Here is a 19,354-nt window from a genome sequence, read left to right on the forward strand (position 1 = left end):
AAATGGTGCGGGTTTTTCGCAACTCAATAATCCTGATATCTTGAGTAGTGGTGATTAATATCTAGCTGTACTAGGATTGATGTTATATTGGAACGCGCACCTGGTGAGTCTAGTTTGATAATGTCCTCAAGAAGAGCTCGAAACAAGGTTTTATTATTCGAAACTTATCTAGTTGGAATTTAATTATTCCATGAATAATAAATAAACTTTTCTTGTTGAGTCCATTCTTTGAATTAAAAGATATTAATTAATTAAGTCTAAAGCAGGCATTAATTAATTAATAAATATTTATATCTTTATAGCGGGAAACAACCTTCTAAAAGTGGAAACCCGGATTACTTGTAATTTCATATTTGGATTGGTAATTCAATATTATTACTGTAGTTGCTGATAATAATATTCCAATATGAGCTTGAATCAAATTGGAGTTAAATTTATTTTGAAAAGAGGCAATTGGGTGTGGCCTCGTCCAAACCTCCATAGTTCTATGACTGGGCTCAATATGTAACTTAATATAAATAGGAGAATAAAAGAGAGACATCGACACTTTAATTTTCATCAAAAAATTCGTCCTTCTCTCTCTCTTAGTGAGGCGCGATTTCTTCTCCTACTTTGTATGGAAGTTCTGTCTTCTTTATTCAAACCTATATATTTTGATAAGATCTGCCCACCATTATATTGAAATATGGTTCGTGAACCAGTTAGAAGATTCGTGGTCTAGTATTGAAGATCATCACATGGAGAAGTAGTGAGCTATCGTCGATTCTTTGGAGAATTAAGAAGGTATTATATCCTTTCCATAGAAAAGTATGTTTTAGGTTTCAATTAATCAAAAACATGTTTTTATTCAAGTTTTGAGCATGATACATGTGATAATTACGCGAATAGATTTTGTCTAAATAATCAGCTAAATAGATCTAATTCGCTTATTTATTTGTGCTCCCCCTGCTTGATAATTACGCGAATAGATTTTGTCTAAATAATCTGCTAAATAGATCTAATTCGCTTATTTATTTGTGCTCCCGCTGCTAACCCCGTCATAAAGCTCAATAAAGAATGTAGTGAAAAAAATGTACCAATGTGTGATCATAAGCTCAATAAAGAATGTAGTGAAAAAAATGTACGAATGTGTGATCATAAGCTACCAAATGTCATACTCCATATTTATAGTCTAAAAAATATGAAAAACAAGATAAAAATATGGATGATATGATCAATAATTAATTTAAAAATTAAATGGTGAGACTAAGATTAAATTAATATTAATATTAATATTATTTTATTATCATCCACCAAACATTTTATTTAAATTATCTTGGTCATAGTTTAACTCGACTTATCTTATAGCCAAAAATTTATTATAGGACAATTAGATTTGCACATTCTCAGACTTTAGTGAAATTTTATATGCATAAATATGAACATATGGGTAATCTCATTTGAAGTCCTTTTGCATATTTTTATGACATTTTTACCATTTTCAAATATTTGTTATAAGAGCATTTTTGTCCATTGAATGTAATCAACTAACATGAACTTTTAGAGGATAACTAATATGATAATCTTTTATTGTTATCTTTTTGTGATTTTAGTTTTAATTATTTCCTATTTTCTTTCTCTTTCTTATTTAATTGTAAATAAAAATAAGAAAAATTAAAGAAGAAAACTTAAAGAAAAAAGGGTAGAAAATTGATGGAAAATAAAATCACAAAAAAATCTTCAATGAATAATTTATTACTACTACTATTATTAAATTGGCCTACAAAAACAAAGACTTAGACTTGTCACGTTTCTTATACATTTAAATGTTGGAAAAACATCTTATAAATGCACAAGCAAACACAATGTTAGCATTGAGCATACGTTATTGATTATGCATTACTTTGATTTATTAAATGGTGCGGGTTTTTCGCAACTCAATAATCCTGATATCTTGAGTAGTGGTGATTAATATCTAGCGGTACTAGGATTGATGTTATATTGGAACGCGCACCTGGTGAGTCTGGTTTGATAATGTTCTCAAGAAGAGCTCGAAACAAAGTTTTATTATTCGAAACTAATCTAGTTGGAATTTAATTATTCCATGAATAATAAATAAGTTTTTCTTGTTGAGTCCATTCTTTGAATTAAAAGATATTAATTAATTAAGTCTATAGCAGACATTAATTAATTAATAAACATTTGTATCTTTTATAGCGGGAAACAACCTTCTAAAAGTGGAAATCCGGATTACTTGTAATTTCATATTTGGATGGGTAATTCAATATTATTACTGTAGTTGCTGATAATAATATTCCAATTTGAGCTTGAATCAAATTGGGGGTTAAATTTATTTAGAAGAGAGGCAATTGGGTGTGGCCTTATCCAAACCTCCATAGTTCCATGACTGGGCTCAATATGTAACTTAATATAAATAGGAGAATAAAAGAGAGACGTCGACACTTTAATTTTCATCAAAAAATTCGTCCTCCTCTCTCTCTTAGTGAGGCGCGATTTCTTCTCCTACTTTGTATGGAAGTTCTGTCTTCTTTATTCAAACCTATATATTTTGATAAGATCAGCCCACCATTATATTGAAATATGGTTCGGGAACAAGTTAGAAGATTCGTGGTCTAGTATTAAAGATCATCACATGGAGAAGTAGTGAGCTATCGTCGATTCTTTGGAGAATTAATAAGGTATTATATCCTTTCCATAGAAAAGTATGTTTTAGGTTTCAATTAATCAAAAACATGTTTTAATTCAAGTTTTGAGCATGATACATGTGATAATTACGCGAATAGATTTTGTCTAAATAATCTGCTAAATAGATCTAATTCGCTTATTTATTTGTGCTCCCCCTGCTTGATAATTACGCGAATAGATTTTATCTAAATAATCTGCTAAATAGATCTAATTCGATTATTTATTTGTGCTCCCGCTGCTAACCCCGTCATAAAGCTCAATAAAGAATGTAGTGAAAAAAATGTACGAATGTGTGATCATAAGCTACCAAATGTCATACTCCATATTTATAGTCTAAAAAAATATGAAAAACAAGATAAAAATATGGATGATATGATCAATAATTAATTTAAAAATTAAATGGTGAGACTAAGATTAAATTAATATTAATATTAATATTATTTTATTATCATCCACCAAACATTTTATTTAAATTATCTTGGTCATAGTTTAACTTGACTTATCTTATAGCCAAAAAATTATTATAGGACAATTAGATTTGCACATTCTCAGACTTTAGTGAAATTTTATATGCATAAATATGAACATATGGGTAATCTCATTTGAAGTCCTTTTGCATATTTTTATGACATTTTTACCATTTTCAAATATTTGTTTAAGAGCATTTTTGTCCATTGAATGTAATCAACTAACATGAACTTTTAGAGGATAACTAATATGATAATCTTTTATTGGTATCTTTTTGTGATTTTAGTTTTAATTATTTCCTATTTTCTTTCTCTTTCTTATTTAATTGTAAATAAAAATAAGAAAAATTAAAGAAGAAAACTTAAAGAAAAAAGGGTAGAAAATTGATGGAAAATAAAATCACAAAAAAATCTTCAATGAATAATTTATTACTGCTACTATTATTAAATATATTTATAAATAGTACTACATATTAGTAGATAAGTTCAATTGACAAAAATGCTCTAAAAGCAAATATTTGAAAACGGTGAAAATGAAAACATATGCAAAATAATCTCCAATGTGATTACATATATTTTCCTTAACATAAATAATCATTGGAAAATAGATTGTTATGAGTTTTAATATAAAATTAGAAGTGAAAGAGAGTCACAAAGCAAAAGAGTCATCGAAATATTTTTAGTGAAAACTATTTTTCGTAAATTGGAAAGTAATGATCAGAGGATAAAGTTTTCCCATGAAATAAAAGAGAATATATTTACTGTATTTATAATTATCTCTCTCCATTTGTGCTACAAGAGATAAAGTCAACTAAGAGCATCTAGGGAAAATGTATACTGAGAAGTTATATTTCTCATTTACCTTTTTAAAAAGGTTATTATACCTTCTTAAAAAGTGAAGAACTTCAAGGAAAGAGGTAAATTAAAAAAATAAACAAAAATAACTAACATTTTCAAAATGAAAGAAGGTATAATATCTCATCAAATACCCTTTTCAATGGAATATGAAAATTTATGAAGAATAGGTAAATATGGTAGTTATTTCTTTTTATATATCCGTTTATCTTTTCCTTTGGATCTGCAAGTAAGATTGATTTAAATTTGAATTCATTTTTTATTTTTGTGTTTGGGGTCTGGGGAGAGTTCATCGCCGACGCAGTGTCATTTTAGCGAACAGATAGCAGGTAAATGTGAGCTCTTCATCGCTAGCTCTTTTTAATTTTAATCAATTCGTGTGCATAGATTTAATTATCAGAGAAATTCTATGTGGTAATCTTTGTACATGAATAATCTATGGCTTAGAAAGCTTTAATTCAGTTTGTTAAATTCTTAATCGAAAATCCCGCTTTAATCCTTGTGTTCAATGAATAAGTGGAGTCTATATTTGGAAGTGTGATGACCACATGTTTGAGTTTTTGCTTGTGTAGATAATGGTGGGATGTTTACTGAATGAATTGAAATCATACCTTGGTGCATTAAATTTGCCATCTTTTGCTCAACGTTTGCTATCGATATTTAGTGTGATTAAGACATGTTTGAGTTTTTGCTTGTGTAGATAATGGTTGGATGTTTACTTAAATAACTTAATGAATTGGAATGAAACCTTGGTGCATTATATTTTCCCATCTTTTGCTTAACGTTTTACAACATTTGGGGGGCGTTTTATCGATAATTAGTGTAGATAGATAAAAGTAGTATAGAGTAATCTGTTATTTACCGGCAGCAAGAGTCGGGAGTCGGGAATGCATATTTGAACAAACTGCAAACATGAGAACATTAAGCAAAAGGAGACTACTCAAATGTACCATAGGTATATAGTCCAATCGAAACTGAAACAAGTGCTTTCTTGTGTCCATGTTGATCTTTCTTGTTGAAAAATGTATATGAATTAAGGTTTCTTATGTTTTGAACTTCAATGTTTTTTGCAAAAGAAATGCATATATGTTTCTAGTCCTGTTTTTGGCAGTTAAGCTTCTCTTTGCTTTTGATTTCATTCTGTTTCATGTGTGTGTACATGTGCATGTTAAACTATGATACGCTGCTGCTTAGGGCCGGACTTTTTAAGACAAGTCTCAATTTTCTTAGGAAGTGAGAAAATGCAAAAATTGAGGAATGCTATTTTGAGCTACATGAGAGTCGGGATCCCTGTGAAAGGGCGCTATGTTCAAAAAGGGCTGAATGGACGTTGTGAGTTGCTGCGAGCATGCAGCACGGCTGCAAATATAAACCAGGATCAGATAATGGATCGAGTTATTGGGCTGGTGAAGAAATTTGACAAAATTGATTCTGCTAAGGTAAATACATGTACTAGTCTGATGATACGTCTTGTTCTTGAATGATTCTTTTACTAGTTTATAAGCCCTTGAACCACCAACTTCAGCTCTTGGTTTCTTGTGACGTCGTAGGTTACAGAAGATGCTGATTTCCAAAAGGACTTGAGCCTCGATAGCCTGGACAGAGTGGAACTCGTCATGGCTTTTGAGGAAGAGTTCTCTATCGAGATACCTGATGTGGAGGCGGATAAGCTCAAATCTTGCACGGATGTTGCTAAGTATGTTAAATCGAAAGTCTCTGAAACTTCTTAACTATTTGACACAGTTACTGGAACAATCATTTTCTTACTCATGTCTTTCCTGATTGATACATGGTGTTTTTTTTATTCCTTTGCACCTTTGGAATGATGACTTGAACTGAATTTCATAGATTATGTATTTGGATTTATGTCAGAGCAAGAATTTCCATAAATTTATTCATGTTACAATATATAGCATGGTCAAGTTCAGCTTTTCCTCTCTACGAGAAATTCCAGACAGATTTTTACGAAAACAAAAGCAGCTTGACGAAGTCTGCAACAGTGCGTGACTAAAAGCGCCATCCACCTCAAGCTGCAACTCATGCACTCAAACACACTATATTATCACAGGGCGGATGCTTTGTGTGCTCTCTTAGGTCCGTGTCGTGTGTGTTGCTTTGGTGATGGTTTTGGCATCAGGTGTACGTTATGAGTGGTGTAGGTACGGATGCCTTCGCCTATTGATGTCAGCTCTATTGCTTTGTGTTTCCCGGTGAAAGCATGTCTGCAGGGAGAGCTCTTCGGGAGGTGAAGAACTTTAACCTGGCATGTCTTCTCCAGATTGGGGATTGCGTGGAGATGAGAGGGGAGGTCGATTATGAACTGGCCATGGCCATTGCTGCTACCTCTCACCCACGATCTCTTCGTCTTCCCACTTCTTCCGCAGAAAACAGCCACCGTTGCACCTGAGGTTGGTAGATAGGCATCTATCAATTAACAGACCAACTGATAACTTGACCCCTTGGACTTGTTGATGTTAACACAATATTGTCTTCCAATTAATTGAAATCACAAGTTTAATCAATTCCATTTTTTGGATTTTTTTTTGTCTTTTAATTTCCACTCGAAAATTTGAAAGTTCGACATTTGGGATCAAACCCATCGTGGTGATATAATGGCCAGAAATGAATTGAATCTTTTAAAACAATCTTCAACCAAGCCATATTAAATCCATACAAATTAAGGAAATGTTATCGCTTCGTGATTGCTTGCACACTTTGGATTATAGATCAATTTCAATTTAATCACACCTTGCCTTCTACTCCAATAAATACTGGTTTTGATCACAATTTATAGACTTTATATTACAAAAGAAAACATTTATTAAAACTCTAAATCTTAACCTTTTGCATCAAATCATAAAATAACTGACATGGATTAAAATTTATCAAATTATTGATTCTTTAATCTAATTGTGTGAAAGGTTGATTAATTACATTGAAAGCTAACGAGTTCAAATATCACATGACATCAAATTCCCTAGGCATCGATTTATTAGCATCCAAATACACTTAGTAAAAAAACCCTCAAAACTATGTGTATATAGAAGATGTTATTCTAGTAAAAATTCTTTATTAAGAGAATTGTATGAACTCTTGCACTGAACCATTATTTCGCAATCATTGCAAAGTGTGGAGCTCAATGCGATAAGTTTATAGTCCAGTGCAAGAGTTCTCGCAACTCTCAAAACAAGAAGTTTATATTTGAAGAGAGAGAACCTGAAACTGGAAATGGTCGTGGCGGAGTTCGATGATCGAAGGAAGCATGGCAAAGAAGCTTGCCATCAATCACAACCGTCGATAGCTTATCTTCACCGTAACCAGCCCATTGCACCACCTCATCCGTGCTCGATATTTCCTCTATCAACTCGTCCTCCCCCCTCACAAAAACGACAACCGAAAACACCAAGAAAATAATCTTCACTAAATCCATGCGTCCAACAAAAGGGCTAATCATAGTAGTATAATTAAATCTTCAAAATTTGTAGAAACGTAAGATGAGAATGAAGGAGCGATGAGGTTTAGGCTACCACCCCAACACCTTTTATACAAGGTTTTGCTTTTGCATGGGGCCTGAAATTACGATCATGCCCTTCACCAACACGAAGATGCCACTTGATTTTGAATATTATTTTGTATTTTGAATTGTTTTTCCTCTTATTAATTCCAGTTTCGTGGGAGACGATTGAAGGGGCGAATTGCATTTGAGTTGGTTGCCTAATCTTATCCCTTACGTAATAAATATATATTTTAAGTTGAAGTTTAAGAAACCTAAATCGTAAAATCCATACTTGTGGCAAGGATATACTCCTTTTTTGGTATCCAACAAGTTGAGTTTAATATTAGTCAAGCCTGCCTCAACTATTTCTACGTCCCCAAAATTTTAGTTTAATTGTATATAAAGTCATTTTTAGACTACACCTATTAAATTAGTAGACGTCACAAGTCTTAACCATTTCATCGCTTCCATATTTTTTTATGATTTTTGTAGACAGGGTAATAATCTGCGAACTGTATCTTTCTTACAAACTTCAAACTATGATATGTACTATTAGATTTCAAGATTTAATATCAACAAATGCCAAATAATATTAACAGAAATTGTCAACACAACGTCAATCGGTTGACAATGTTCAGTGGCGAAGCCAGAAGTTTTACGATGGGGAGCCCAAATTACTATTAATAGTTATAGAATTTTTTTCGATGTTCATGACACCGGAAGCTCGATTATTTGATATTTTTAGTTTTTACGTAAATATAATGGATGGAAATAAATTTTTTATGATGTTTAAATGCCACCATAGAAAATATCAATGAAAATATAATTTATAACAAATAGAATACAATAATTATTTTTTAATCTTTTTTATTATGATTATAATAATGTAAGAAAATAATTACAAAATGACAAAGAATTAAAATTAGCATAATTAGTGGTACAAAGGAGAACAAGTATAAATTATGTTCCAAAAAATTGAAAGCGAAAAAAATAAAATATACACATTATACTAGGGCTGGGGAAAAATATCGAAAAAATGATATATAGCTCGTCGTATTGAAAAATATCAACAAAATTATCAAATTTTTGGTATATCGTAATTTTCGATACGATACAATACCGTATTGTAAGTTTTCGATATGATAACGATATGAATTTCCTTATACCGCGATATATCATTTTATATCGAATATACGATATATATCGATATTTTCGGTATACCGAATTATATTGAAAATCAATACATATTGAATTATTGATATATACCGTATATATTGAAATATATTGAAATTTCGATACGATATTGCAGTATTGATATTTGATATATCGTTCTGAACGATATATCGAATTTCGGTACGACATATCGAAATATCGATACGGTAATGATATTGATATTATCCATATCGAAAGTTTTAATATATCGAAACTTTCGATACGATAACGGTATGCAATTCTTTCATACTGATATTTTCGATACGATACAAGATACAACGTTTTCGATACGATATATCGTATCGACCCACCCCTACATTATACTGCATAAACAAAATTAGAAAAAAAAAGTTGCATAAATAGAAAGAAGAGGGGGAAAATTGTATAAATACAAAGTAGAGAAAATAAAAGAGGAAAATCGTCACCAAAGGGAAACGAACTCGGGCCACTTAGACGTAAGACGCAATTCCTGACCAACTAGGTTAACAAGTTCACATATAACAATTTATCAACATATACAATATATTGGTTAAACAAAAATTGATGGGGGACCAGGGCTCCCCTGGCCCCAACGTGGCTTCGCCACTGACAACGTTGACATTAGGTTGACGTTATTTGCCATATGTTGAAAACAAATTTTGAAATCTAACAGCCCAGTTCATAGTTTGAAATTTAGACAATATATAGAGTTTGTATTTAATTACATTACTTTCTAGACATACATAATGCCATTTTTTTATGAAAAGTAACGAATATTGATAAAGAAAATGGACACAATTATTAAAGTGTAATCGAATAATTATATGCAAGTTCAAACATATCTTTAAACAAAGACATTAGAAAATGACACAATATTACTTAGAATAATAAAAGTTTAAATATTGAAAATAAAGATATACTTAGATGGCTATGGTTTGTTTGTTTGCGTAATCTCATTTTATTTTGAAACAACATCATCAAGGTTTCGTGGATTAGTAATATTACAGTTTCAAATTTGAATAAGATGTATACGATGTTACATTGAATAAGAATACAAACTTATTTTCAAAATAAAGCAATTGAATAAAGTATCAATATGAAGAAAACTTGAATGTTGTTACAGAGCTAAAAACCTCTTAATTAGTCCTCTAAGTTGAGGCATTGGCTGTTGATGTACAAATAGCTCTTCTTCTGAGAGAATCCTGTCGTTGTCGCCACCGGTGAAAATCCAGCATACTCTCTCTTCTCCTTCTTTGCCGCGCATATCTCAGATATTTTCTTAAGAAGATCGTGCTTCTGGATGAACGGTTGGGCCGCATATTCTTCAAATGGCATCCACTGCAGCAGCAAACTTCAGGTTAAAAAATGAATAATACGGTGTTGTGTTGGCATGGAAGACGATAAAGGTTAATTCCGCCACATACTCGGATGAACTGAATGATGTTGATTCATGTGATCTTTCAAGTATATATGGAATAATACGAGAGTGAAAGCAAACCTGGGCTGCCTCAATTTCTACTTCTTGTGGCTGGATCTCTTTAGAGAGCGGTTGAAGCATGCATACGAAGAACAAGTCCGATTTATCGAAATAAGATTTGTGACTTTGTCTGCAACTCACACAGAATATTGCTTCAATTTTAGAAACAAAAACATGAAAACTGAAATTGAAGCGACATCAGAAAGTGAACGGAAATTGAGGGAAATACCTGAAGGCTAGAATTTCCATTACTCGATCTGAACATCCACCAACGTAAAACAGCATAACTAATCAGAATTCATCATCAAAAAGATTCACTTTTATCTAATTTGAAGAAAATATGAGGAAAAATGTCTTACTCCAGTTTCTTCTTTCACTTCTCGAACTGCAGCATCGCATATATCTTCACCCTGCAATCACATGGAGTTACTGCATAGGCCAAACCGCTGTTCCTATTTAATGATTTGTGTGAGGTAATCGAAATGGATTTCCGACTACAAGCTCGACCTACCTCATCAACAACTCCTGTCGGGAACTTCCACACACCTGTTCCGCGGAACCCCCCACTCTTCTCCTGAACTACTAACACCTGTAATGAAATAAGTCCTAAAAAGTTTTTTTTGCATGAAGAAACATGAATAGGTGCAAAAACAAGAGATCTTTATTTGACAAAGATGTGTTAGTTTTCAGTTCAAGTTGAAACTGTGAAGTTTATGTCTAAGCAAATATTGAAGCCCAAACCGACTTTCAAGAGGAACAGTCTGTTTTGGCTCGATCATAGAAAATGAGGCTATTTGGGGACAAGACGATGCATAATAAATCAGCTACACTCTACTCCTGCTGTCCTGCATCATTCATGTAGGGATCAGACGAATTCCGGATTCACTATTTACCGAGACCTCTTTGGTCTTGTTACAAGATGGCTCAGTCAAACCATCAACCAAGCGACTGATATGTACAAAAGATCTAGCTATTACAGTCAAGATACACAATAGCTATTACAGACTAAGTCCTTGTGCTTAATCAATTCAAGACAAGCATCAATAACCCTGCACACTCAACAAAACCTTGTTAGTATCACAAGGTAATAGATCCAAACGGATCTGGTACAATAAAGGCAGAATACCGAACGAAATCACAAAGAAAACAACAATCAACGGCTCAGCCACCCGCCGATGATACAAGCCTATTCTCCAGAACACAGATCCAAAGGAGCACAGCTGAATCTGCCGGTGATTGACCTCACACTCCAGATTCTAAGCCTAACAGACTCCTACACCTCAGATCTACACCGTTCGAGAACAACCTCGCACAGAAACACTCCAAACAGAAACCCTAGTTCCCACCCAACTCCAACAACCGAAAAAGTTGCTTCCTCTATTACTGTAGCAAGATCTGAAGCACTTTCAACCGTGCAAGATCACACAGAATCACCAGAGAATCGTCGGAGAAGAAGGGAAGAAGAAGAAGAGTCGAAGAACTCTGAGAGAGAGAGAGAGAGAGAGAGAGAGATATCCGAAGAGAGAGAGTGTAGAGTATTGAATGAGATAGAGAATCAGGAGACTCACACACATAACAAGCACACCCTACAATCCGACGGCTGAGAGCCATGATCCGAGTGAGAGAACACGTGGCTGTATCTGGAGTGGAAGTCATGAGTCTTGGGCCAGACCCAAATCAGCAATGCATGGGCCAGAGACTAAAACCAGCCCAAATGAGAGTCCACCAAATATTCAACATGCTCCACCTTGGACTTCATTATGGGAAACCAGCTTGCACCACACGGCTAAGGTGTAAATTCATCACAGCCTACATGGTAGCCCCCTCAGCCCCAAAGAACAAAGTTCACTGGCATTTTTGGGAACCACCAAGTTGCCTCTAGACACCAGAGGGTTGAAGACCCATTAGTCTAAGAGGACTTGTTGCCTCAAGTCACCCATCACCCTTACCACAGTGGATTAGGTAACTGAGGTCTTTTTTCCCCTGGGACATGCAATTTAACCAAAATCAAAATGCAAATACTTAATACAGAAAATTAACTTTTCAAGAGGTAAGCCTTTAGTACCCATGTCAGCTGGGTTCTTATCTGTGTGCACTTTAGAAAGAAAAACTTCACCTTTTTCTACAATATCCCTAATGTAATGAAATCTTACATCAATGTGCTTAGTTCTATCATGGAAAACAGGATTTTTACACAGTTGTATAGCAGATTGAGAATCAGAAAACACAACAGGAGGAGTTTTCACAAAATTCAGTTCAGAAAGTACTCCCTTTAGCCACACAGCTTCTTTCATGGCTTCAGTGATAGCTATGTATTCAGACTCAGTAGTAGACAGAGCCACTATATGCTGCAGTTGTGATTTCCAGCTAATACAAGACCTACACACAGTAAAAACATAGGAAGTGGTGGACTTCCTCTTATCCCTGTCATTAGCATAAATAGAATCAACATATCCAGCAAGTTTAACACCTTCTTCACACTTAGAATAGCACAGACCATACTTTGCAGTATGCTTCAAGTATCTCAACAACCATTTCAAAGCTTCCCAATGCACAGGACCAGGATTAGACATATATCTACTCAAGCATGAAACAGCATAAGCAATATCAGGTCTAGTACTGACCATTAAGTACATAACAGATCCAATAGCATTAGCATAGGGAACTTTCTTCATGGAATTGATTTCAAGATCAGTTTGAGGGCAAAGGTCTTTACTCAACACAAAATGAGCAGCTAAGGGCACTGAAGCAGGCTTAGCATCATACATGTTAAATTTTTTCAGAATTTTGTACACATAGGGTTCTTGATGCAAAACAAGAGTATAATTCTTTCTATCCCTGAAAATATTAATTCCCAGAATTTTCTGAGCATCCCCTAAGTCTTTCATGTCAAAATTCTTGCTCAAAGCAGCTTGCACAGCACTTATGGTTTTCAAACAAGGACCCATGATCAGCATGTCATCAACATACAACAATAGAAACACAGGAACAGTACCAAGGTTCTTCACATACAAGCAAGCATCAAAAGTACTTCTCACAAAGTCCAAATTGTGCATACAAGTATTAAACTTAATGTTCCACTGCCTAGGAGACTGTTTTAGACCATATAGAGCCTTTTTCAGCAAACACACATGATTAGGAAACTTTGGATCTACAAAACCTTCAGGTTGTCTCATGTATATGGGTTTATCAAGATCACCATGCAAGAAGGCAGTTTTAACATCCATTTGCTTTAATTCACAATCAAAATGAGCACACAATGAAAGCATTAACCTCACAGTAGTAAACTTAACAACAGGAGCAAATATTTCAGTATAATCTACCCCCTCTTGTTGAGTAAATCCTTTAGCCACCAATCTGGCCTTATACCTCAGCCCCTCCACCTCATTCTTTAGCTTATACAACCATCTTCAGTCAACAACAGAGGCACCAAGAGGCAGAGGTACAAGGATCCAGGTCAGATTTACTTTCAAAGAATTCATTTCCTCAATCATTGCATGATGCCACTTATCCCAAAACTTAGACTTCGTAGCCTGCTTATAGGTTTGAGGCTCATCCCCATCAGATTCATGTACATTGAAAGCCAAGTTTATTAGAGCAATCAATCCTACATACCTAACAGGTTTATTCACATTCACCCTTCTGGATCTATCCCTAGCTAGCACATAATTGTTCAAAGTAGAGGCATCAATAGCATTTTGGATTCCAGAAGGACTGTTCAACAAGTTCTGAGCAGGCACAGCAGCATTCCCCCTATTAGGACTAGCATGCATATCATCATGAGGTAAAGCCACATTATTAACATCATTATCAGGTAAATTTCCCTCAAGGGGTGTTTCACTAGGAGTAGAAACTGGTATAGAGTTCCAAAATGGTGGCTCCACCTCACTTAAAGCATCCACTGGATGCTCCACAACAGTGGGTATATCTGTGGACTCCACCTCACTAGGAGGGTCACTGTCCACTTTCTCTAGAGCTGAGCTATCAGTCATTCTCAGACATGGGAATTCATTTTCATTAAAGATTACATCCCTGCTGATTATGACTTTAAAACCAGGCTCATCTCTAAGCCAGATCCTATATCCTTTAACACCCTCAGGATAACCCAAGAAAACACCCTTCCTAGACCTAGGTTCAAGCTTGTCAGTTTTAGTATGTTCAAAAGCAGAGCAGCCAAACACCCTTAGGTGAGAAAGATTCAAGGATTTTCCAGTAAAAACACATTCAGGGCACTGCCCCAATAAAGGAACAGATGGAGATCTATTTATCAGATAAGTAGCAGTCAATAAAGCTTCACCCCAAAACTTCTTTGATAAACCAGATTTTGAAAGCATGCATCTAACTTTTTCAAGTAAAGTCCTATTCATTCTCTCAGCAACTCCATTTTGTTGAGGAGAATATGGGACAGTTTTATGCCTTTTAATACCATGCCCAGCACATAAGTCATCCATTTGTTGATTACAAAATTCAAGACCATTGTCAGTTCTGATTCCTTTAATTTTCTTTCCAGTTTGGTTTTCAATCAATGTTTTCCAAGTAGTAAATTTTCCAAACACATCAGATTTATGTTTCATCAGAAAACACCACACTTTTCTTGAGAAATCATCAATAACAGAGAGAAAATAGACAGAACCAGAGTGAGATGACACAGGAGCAGGTCCCCAAACATCCATATGCAGATATTCAAGCACATTCTTACTCACATTAGTAGGAACAGGTGTAGGAAAGGTCACTTTATGTTGTTTACCAAGCACACAAGTATCACAGAAAGGTAATTCACCACAGACATCAGAATCAGATAGAATGTCATGTTTTTTCAGAATATTCATACCCTTCTCACTCATGTGGCCTAGCCTATTATGCCAAAGCAAAATTTTGTCAGACTTTACAACATTAGCAGATGCTTTTTCACAAGTAAGAGGCACAACATTGCAGACATACAAACCACACCTTTTTTGAGCTTTAAATAAGCACATAGAACCTTTACAGATTTTCATACAGCCATCCCCCCACTTCCCACTCAGACCAGAACCTTCAAGAGCATTACATGACATCAAGTTATAACACAGATCTGGAACATATCTAACACCCTTCAAATTAAGCACATAGCCATTACTAAATTTTAAACACACTGTGCCAATACCAAGAATTTCACAGTTCTTGTCATCAGCCATTGACACATAAGTGCTAGAAACATGCTTCATGTCAGAAAACACCTCCTTGAAGGGACTTACATGGAAAGTACAACCAGAATCACATAACCAGTCATTTGAAGTATAAGGACACATAGGGGAAGCATTGATATTCAACAAATCATGCACCATAAACACAGATTCATTGTCAGTTGTTTCATACTTAACCATACTGGCAATGTTTTCAATCTGAGAGCTGTTATTATTATGGTGAGGAGGCTTATTCTTCTTAGGCTTGGTATATTCCTTTTTATAATATCCAGTTTCTCCACAATTGTAACATTTTCTGAAGGATTTAGGGTCCCTACTACTGGATCTGGACCTAAATTTCTTCCTTGAGTTGGATATGTTATTAGAACCACCATTTGATTCATATCCCCCTCTTGAATTAGACCTACCCCTAACATTAAACACTTTATTGGCAGTAGATTTGTCAGAACCCCTTTCCCTCAGATCAAGTTCCTTAGATTTAAGGGAGCTAATTATTAAATCAAGAGGAGCAGAGTCTCTGCCATATTTAATGGCAGCCTTTACATCACTATAGGAATCAGGTATGGCATTCATTAGGGCAATACTTGTATATTCATAAATTGTTTTATCACCTGATCTCTTAATATCTTGCACAAGTTTCTGAAATCTATCCACATTATCATCTATATCCTTAGACAAATCAAGTTTGAATTTAAACAGCTTTTCAAGCAAATACATTCTTGAGGACATAGAAGTTTTTGTAAACAGAGTATCAAGGAGTTTCCACATTTCAGAGGCAGATTCAACATGATCAACTTTCCTAATCACAGAGTCAGATAAATTGAGAATAATAGTGGCTCTAGCCAACTCATTCATTTCATCTTGCTTTTCAGGAGAAACATCATCAGACAAAGTACCATCAACAGACTTGAAAACCTTTTGCTGAATCAAAATACACTTCAATTTTTGTTTCCAAATCATAAAGTCATTTTTTCCATTAAATGGAACCAAACCAATGGGCTGAGACATTTTGGACACCAATTCAGCCAAAACACAGTGAGCAAGGTAAGAACACACAACTCTGCACACAATAGGGAAAAGAGACATGCAGGCTAGGGCCTAACACAGATTTTCACAGAAGGAGCACAAAAGAACACGAAGTCAAGTACCCAGAGGGCAGTAACAGCTATCTGAACAGAAAATTTTCTCAAGAACAAAAAGAAACACACCATACACACAGGTCAAGCCTAAATCCCTGACTGTCACGAGCAGCACTGGCTAAGGCTATCCCAGATCGCAAGCACTCACTCTTGGAGGGCGCAGGGGGTCACTTAGGCAGTATATGTGCTTAGTGGCCAGGTAATAAGGGGTCAGAGAGACAGAAAAAACAACAATCAAACACGGAAGCAGGTAAACACAGAGAAAACAACACAGATAAGCCTAAAACCTTGCCAAGGTTTACTACCAGCAGCAAAAGCCCAAACCTAGGGTGGCTTTAAACAGGAAAAACAAGAAAACAGAGAGAGTCACAGCCAATTTACCAGAGCAAACCCCCTACTCGAGGGAGGGTTCCACTTGCCCACCTCCTTAATGCGACTCGGCGTGCCGGAATCGTCCCCCTGTGGCTCTGATACCACTGTAGGGATCAGACGAATTCCGAATTCACTATTTACCGAGACCTCTTTGGTCTTGTTACAAGATGGCTCAGTCAAACCATCAACCAAGCGACTGATATGTACAAAAGATCTAGCTATTACAGTCAAGATACACAATAGCTATTACAGACTAAGTCCTTGTGCTTAATCAATTCAAGACAAGCATCAATAACCATGCACACTCAACAAAACCTTGTTAGTATCACAAGGTAATAGATCCAAACGGATTTGGTACAATAAAGGCAGAATACCGAACGAAATCACAAAGAAAACAACAATCAACGGCTCAGCCACCCGCCGATGATACAAGCCTATTCTCCAGAACACAGATCCAAAGGAGCACAGCTGAATCTGCCGGTGATTGACCTCACACTCCAGATTCTAAGCCTAACAGACTCCTACACCTCAGATCTACACCGTTCGAGAACAACCTCGCACATAAACACTCCAAACAGAAACCCTAGTTCCCACCCAACTCCAGCAACCGAAAAAGTTGCTTCCTTTATTACTGTAGCAAGATCTGAAGCACTTTCAACCGTGCAAGATCACACGGAATCACCAGAGAATCGTCGGAGAAGAAGGGAAGAAGAAGAAGAGTCGAAGAACTCTGAGAGAGAGAGAGAGAGATATCCGAAGAGAGAGAGTGTAGAGTATTGAATGAGATAGAGAATCAGAAGACTCACACACATAACAAGCACACCCTACAATCCGACGGCTGAGAGCCATGATCCGAGTGGGAGAACACGTGGCTGTATCTGGAGTGGAAGTCATGAGTCTTGGGCCAGGCCCAAATCAGCAATGCATGGGCCAGAGACTAAAACCAACCCAAATGAGAGTCCACCAAATATTCAACAATTCAGAAAGACTCGACTTTGAGTGCTGTTATCTGCTGAGCCACGCTCGCCACAACATTCAATTTTTATAGCTGACACTTGATGGAAACTACCGATTCTTGTATGACATGTGACTTATCATAATCAAGAAAGATACATCAAACAATAACGCAAGCATGTATTAATGAAAAATCCTGTTGTTTCAGATTAGATATCCAGAAGTAACTAAAAAATGTGAGAAAATGAAAATGGCACTGAGATAACGACTATTCTGCAAAAGATACATCAAACCAATTATGTGTATTAATGAAAAATCCTGTTGTATCATAATCAAGAAAGATACATCAAAACAATCACATTTGTGATAGGAATATTCTGCAAAAGAGATCTCTCCAGCGGCATATAACGACTATGCAGAGGCAGAAATTCTACCAAGTTACCAACCATATATAGAGTTCAACTAAAGAACCAACTCAGAGAAAAGGACCATACTTCATTCTTCTCATTCAAGACGAAAGCACCAATTCCCACTCGATGTGAGGCATTTTCTGGTAGAGGCATCAAATACTTAGGTTCTGCGTGGTGAAAATAGAATCCTTCCTGAAGCATGAGTTGGCACAACATCAGAGTTGGCAACAAAATGACAACTTCTCAGACAAAAAACAATGGGACATGACTGACCTTAACAGCAGGTTCAACAAGACTCACAAGCTCGATAGGCATTTTAATCCACACACCCCTCTTTCCCTGCACAAAATCATGACATATTTCTCCATGTCAGTTTCAACTTTTACACCCTCAAAAAGGAAATTGGTATGCCCTATTAGTATGAAGTTGTGAATGTTGTGAGTTTAAGCACAACATGAATCACATACTAGTTGTGACGCATGTCCCTTGCCACATACTACTTCACCGCCTTTTTTTTAGAGAACTACGCACAACTGTTACTTATAAATGCGTTAGTATAGATTGTCTTAACACGTAGATGTTACGTGATCCGGACTCAATCACAAACTCCAATCAATCCCATAAAAGTAGGGCTAAGAAGTCTTATGGCCCTTGCTTTCTTCTCGAGTTATGAATGTTGTGACTTTAAGCACAAAATAAATCACGAAAGCAAGGAAAACATATGAAATTGTATACCTGGCCAGGGATTTTTCACTAGAATTTATTCAGATATACTTACAGGAGATCAAGTGGCTATATATAACAGAAATTCAACCCTAATCCTACTCTAATTAGGAATTTGCCCAAACTGACCAAAACACTCTCTGCTCCCCAAAAAGGGCCAAACCGTGTGTTTTAGTACTTTCAGGCTCCATAGCTCACAAACCATTCTTCCTAGTCCCAAATTTGTTGGACACATACCTTATACAATATTGAATATATAAGCACATTAAACGGGTTTTTTCTATTTTTGTGCTAGAAGAGAGATAGGATTCCTCGTTTGTTCTAGAGTTTTTTTTTTCCTGGTTTGGGAGAGACGCATGACCCTCATGCGTCTCCTTTTAATGAGACGCATGACAATTATGC

At 35.5% G+C, this 19,354-nt stretch overlaps 3 protein-coding genes across 5 annotated transcripts; 1 reads left to right on the plus strand and 2 right to left on the minus strand.

The window, feature by feature from the left end:
• Positions 1-4,186: 4,186 nt before the first annotated feature.
• LOC121783524 (acyl carrier protein-like) lies at positions 4,187-5,878 on the plus strand. 3 transcript variants are annotated; one of them, XM_042181619.1, is made up of 3 exons: positions 4,187-4,336; positions 5,202-5,446; positions 5,558-5,878. In XM_042181619.1, exons 2-3 carry the CDS (start codon positions 5,249-5,251, stop codon positions 5,735-5,737), a joined length of 378 nt encoding a protein of 125 aa, XP_042037553.1. In that variant the 5' UTR covers positions 4,187-4,336; positions 5,202-5,248; the 3' UTR covers positions 5,738-5,878. The 3 variants fall into 3 exon arrangements, with proteins under 3 accessions (XP_042037553.1, XP_042037551.1, XP_042037552.1); XM_042181617.1 differs by having other exon boundaries at positions 4,198-4,336; positions 5,238-5,446; XM_042181618.1 differs by having other exon boundaries at positions 4,228-4,342; positions 5,238-5,446.
• Positions 5,879-6,019: 141 nt separating this feature from the next.
• LOC121783523 lies at positions 6,020-7,502 on the minus strand. Its single transcript, XM_042181616.1, has 2 exons — positions 7,224-7,502; positions 6,020-6,410 (listed from the first exon to the last, which is right to left on the minus strand). The coding sequence occupies exons 1-2, from the start codon at positions 7,459-7,461 to the stop codon at positions 6,070-6,072; spliced, it is 579 nt and encodes a 192-aa protein (XP_042037550.1). The 5' UTR covers positions 7,462-7,502; the 3' UTR covers positions 6,020-6,069.
• A 2,283-nt stretch (positions 7,503-9,785) lies between these two features.
• Positions 9,786-19,143, minus strand: LOC121784346 (nudix hydrolase 2-like). Its single transcript, XM_042182500.1, has 8 exons — positions 19,090-19,143; positions 18,503-18,568; positions 18,314-18,421; positions 10,683-10,760; positions 10,529-10,581; positions 10,401-10,433; positions 10,193-10,301; positions 9,786-10,032 (listed from the first exon to the last, which is right to left on the minus strand). The coding sequence occupies exons 1-8, from the start codon at positions 19,141-19,143 to the stop codon at positions 9,835-9,837; spliced, it is 699 nt and encodes a 232-aa protein (XP_042038434.1). The 3' UTR covers positions 9,786-9,834.
• Positions 19,144-19,354: the final 211 nt, after the last annotated feature.

Source organism: Salvia splendens, chromosome 21 (genome assembly GCF_004379255.2).
Source record: "Salvia splendens isolate huo1 chromosome 21, SspV2, whole genome shotgun sequence".
Taxonomy (NCBI): Eukaryota; Viridiplantae; Streptophyta; class Magnoliopsida; order Lamiales; family Lamiaceae; genus Salvia; species Salvia splendens.